The 3,372-nt window shown below is 31.1% G+C and overlaps 1 protein-coding gene across 1 annotated transcript in view; it reads right to left on the reverse strand.

The window, feature by feature from the left end:
- LOC106468935 (sushi, von Willebrand factor type A, EGF and pentraxin domain-containing protein 1-like) overlaps nt 1-3,372 on the reverse strand; it is a 107,605-nt gene that overhangs the window by 43,352 nt on the left and 60,881 nt on the right. The window contains exon 13 of the mRNA XM_013929388.2: nt 1,082-1,375. Within this exon, the coding sequence (XP_013784842.1) occupies nt 1,082-1,375 (294 nt within the window). The remainder of the gene's footprint in view (nt 1-1,081; nt 1,376-3,372) is intronic.

Consider the following 3,372-nt stretch of genomic DNA (forward strand, 5'->3'; position numbering starts at 1 on the left):
AAAAAAATTTGTAGATCTGATTTATGATTTTATTAACTGTCAGTGGAGTATGAATTATGATAAGCTACACTACTTTTGAATCTTTCTTTTTTGTTTTACAACATCTATAAATCATATTAAAAGTAAAACAGGAAGTAAAGAAGTTAGTAACTTAAAATATGCTTCATATTCTTTATTGGTAAACAGAAGTGATATGTTAAGTTATGAACAATTAGATATAAATATGAAAGTTAGTGTTGATGATTACTACAGTATGGGTCATGCTTATGCTTAAACTTTTTATACATAAACCTTTGTTTTCAACTATCAGTAATAAGTTTAATATGATTCAGGTTTATTTTTGACTTTTCTTGCTTCTTGTTAATAAAATTATTTTAACTCAGTCATTTAAAGTTTGTTAGAATTAAAGGACTAAAGTAATGGGTGAAGGCAAGTTTGTTATTTAATATGAAGTGACAATTTCTAAGTGAATAAATAGATTTCTCTGTCTTGTACTTAGGTTCAATGATTTCCAACAGTTAAGTAACAAGTATTTTCAATGTAAAGTAAATTCTTTCAACAGAGAATAAATGAAACTCACACAATAAAGGAAAGCAAATGCAACTACAAACTGATATATTTATTCTGTAGCTTTGCACTGAGAAAGCAAAAACAACTTTTCATAGTTCTCATTTCTCTTTTGACAATTATCATGTTATGTATTTAATTTGTTAATTTAATTTATTAATTAATTGTGTAATTATTTTAAATGAGCAGATAAGCAACAGTATGTAAATTATTTACCAATATAATTTTACTTCAATAAATTATAAAATCGAAATGTGATCTACTGAATAATGTTTATAAAATTTTATACCCTGTTAAATTACAAAACTTAGGAATTTTTGTTCAAGCTCCCTGCTGAATTAGTTATGCGTATTGGTATATTCCAGAAAATTTTTTCTAGATATAAATGCTTAAAAATGCCTACTAATTTATGCTTTATCACAATACTGTACTGATGGATGTCAGAAAGTGCTGGATGATGTTCTTGTATAGAGATTAGAAACATAGCTATTTTTATATATATATTTAAACTCACCAGAGTCAAAAGGACAGGATGGAATCTCCTTATTCCACTGACCATTATGGCAAATCAATTTCTTAACGACAAGCTGATGGTTTACAGTTTTTCCATGGAGACAAAATAACATAATATCTCCTCCATCTTTGATGCAATGACCATTCTTCACAAGCTTCCCCTGATAATATACATGTAGATCTTTATCAGAGGTCATCAGTTCACAGTATTTTTTCTCCCATTTATTCTCATCTGGTTCAGGGCATTGTGTTATAGTCGTCATTTCATCATCTTTTTTATCTTCTGGTTTGGATTCTAAAAGATGCAATAGTCATTACACAATTCAGTAATATAATATGTTTTATGTATATTCTTTACAGTATCCCACAATTTTGTTAGTCTTAAATGTTATATTATTTTACAGTTAGTCCCACCAAAGGCAGACAAGATTATATATTACAAACAATTGAATGTTTCTCTAAATTTAAATAATTTCACCTTTCTTGAATGCTGTTAATCAGTTGTTTAAGTAAGTAGGCACATCCAACTTTATCACTACGCTATAACTTGATTTACATTTAAAAGTAAATAGTTAACATTTGAAATAATGTCGTATTGTAGAAAACACGATCACCAATCCTCAGTGTACAACATCTACCAATCAAACTTCACTTAACATTTCACTAGTTTGTAAAACATGTTTTGTATATCAATCTTGTTTAGAAAATACTATTACCAATCCTTTCTATTAAACTCACTTAAATTTATTGCCTCCACAACATCTGAAGTCAACCCATTCCAGAGGCCAACCACCCTGTTAGAATAATAAAACTGCCTCGGCTGAAGATAAGTCCTACCTTGCCAAAATTTATATATGTGCCCCCTAGTCCTACTATTCATGTCGTTAAGTATGAAAATAAATAATGCATAAACACTATTAATTCCCTTTAAAATTTTAAACACCTCAATCAGATCCACCCTAACTCTTCTTTTTCAAGAGTAACGAATTTCAAAGATCTTAATCTATCCTCATATGACAAACCCTCCATCCTGGTAATAATCCTCTTAAACCTTTCCAACAAATCAATATCTTTCCTACGGTAAGGAGCCCAAGACTGAACACAATACTCCAAATGTGGCCTAACCAGTGACCTATACAATGAAATTATAACCTCTTTAAATTTGTGCTCAATATTTTTGCAGATACAACCTAAAATCCTATTTGCCCTACCACTAGCAACAGCACACTGCTTGGATGACTTAAGAGACTGATCAACCAATACACCAAAATCCCTTTCTTTCATGACACTGTTAAAGTTATTCCATTCCAAATTATACTTATAATTCAAATTATGATAACCCACATATTTATTTGCCCATCTCACTAAGTTATCTAACTCCTTTTGTAAATCAGCAGTATCCTCTTAACAGCTAGCAATACCCAAGATCTTAATATCATCAGCAAATTTAAGCAATTTATTGACTATTCCTTCATCTATATCATCAAGTCAAAACGAGCAATGGTCCTAAAACTGAGCTCTGAGGTACCACACTTGTGACATTAATCCAGTTTAAATGAACTCCATTTATAACAACCCTCTGCTTTCTTCCATCCAGCCACTCTTCTATCCAATTAGCTAACTTATCCCCCACACCTATAGATATGATTTTTTTTACATGCCTTCTATGTGACACATTATAAAATGTTTTCTGAAAATACAGATACACCACAGCTACACCCTCACCCTCATCTACATAAAAAGTAACCTTTTCAAAGAATGTCAAAAGATTTCTATGGCAAGATTTTCCCTTATTGAAACCATGTTGACTATCCAATAAAATTCTAAACTTTGTTATCAGACTTTCTAAAACTTTTCCCACAACTGATGTAAGACCAATGCGTCTATAATTACTGGGACAATTTTTATCACCTCCCTTGAAAAGAGGAGTTACATTAGCTAATTTCCAAACCTTTGACATCTACCTGCTATTCAAGGACTTACAAAAATAGTAGCAAGTGGGTGCATAGATCCAATCCATAACCTCCTCAAAACCCTTGAGGAAATATTCTCTGGTCCAGGAACCTTATTATTTTTTAAAGTTCCCAATTTTTTCTTAACAAGCTCAGAATTAATGCAAGTATATGGTCTGACTTTGTTTCCATCTATCAGTTGTTCAAGGTGAGGAATACTGCTTAAATCTTCATTAGTAAAAACTGAAGAAAAAGCGGAACTTAATAACCCACATATCTCACAACCATCAGATACAAGCCTTCCTTTATCATCCCTCAAGGGTCCTATCCCCCTCATAAC

Source organism: Limulus polyphemus, unplaced genomic scaffold (assembly GCF_000517525.1).
Source record: "Limulus polyphemus unplaced genomic scaffold, Limulus_polyphemus-2.1.2 Scaffold3227, whole genome shotgun sequence".
Classification (NCBI taxonomy): domain Eukaryota; kingdom Metazoa; phylum Arthropoda; class Merostomata; order Xiphosura; family Limulidae; genus Limulus; species Limulus polyphemus.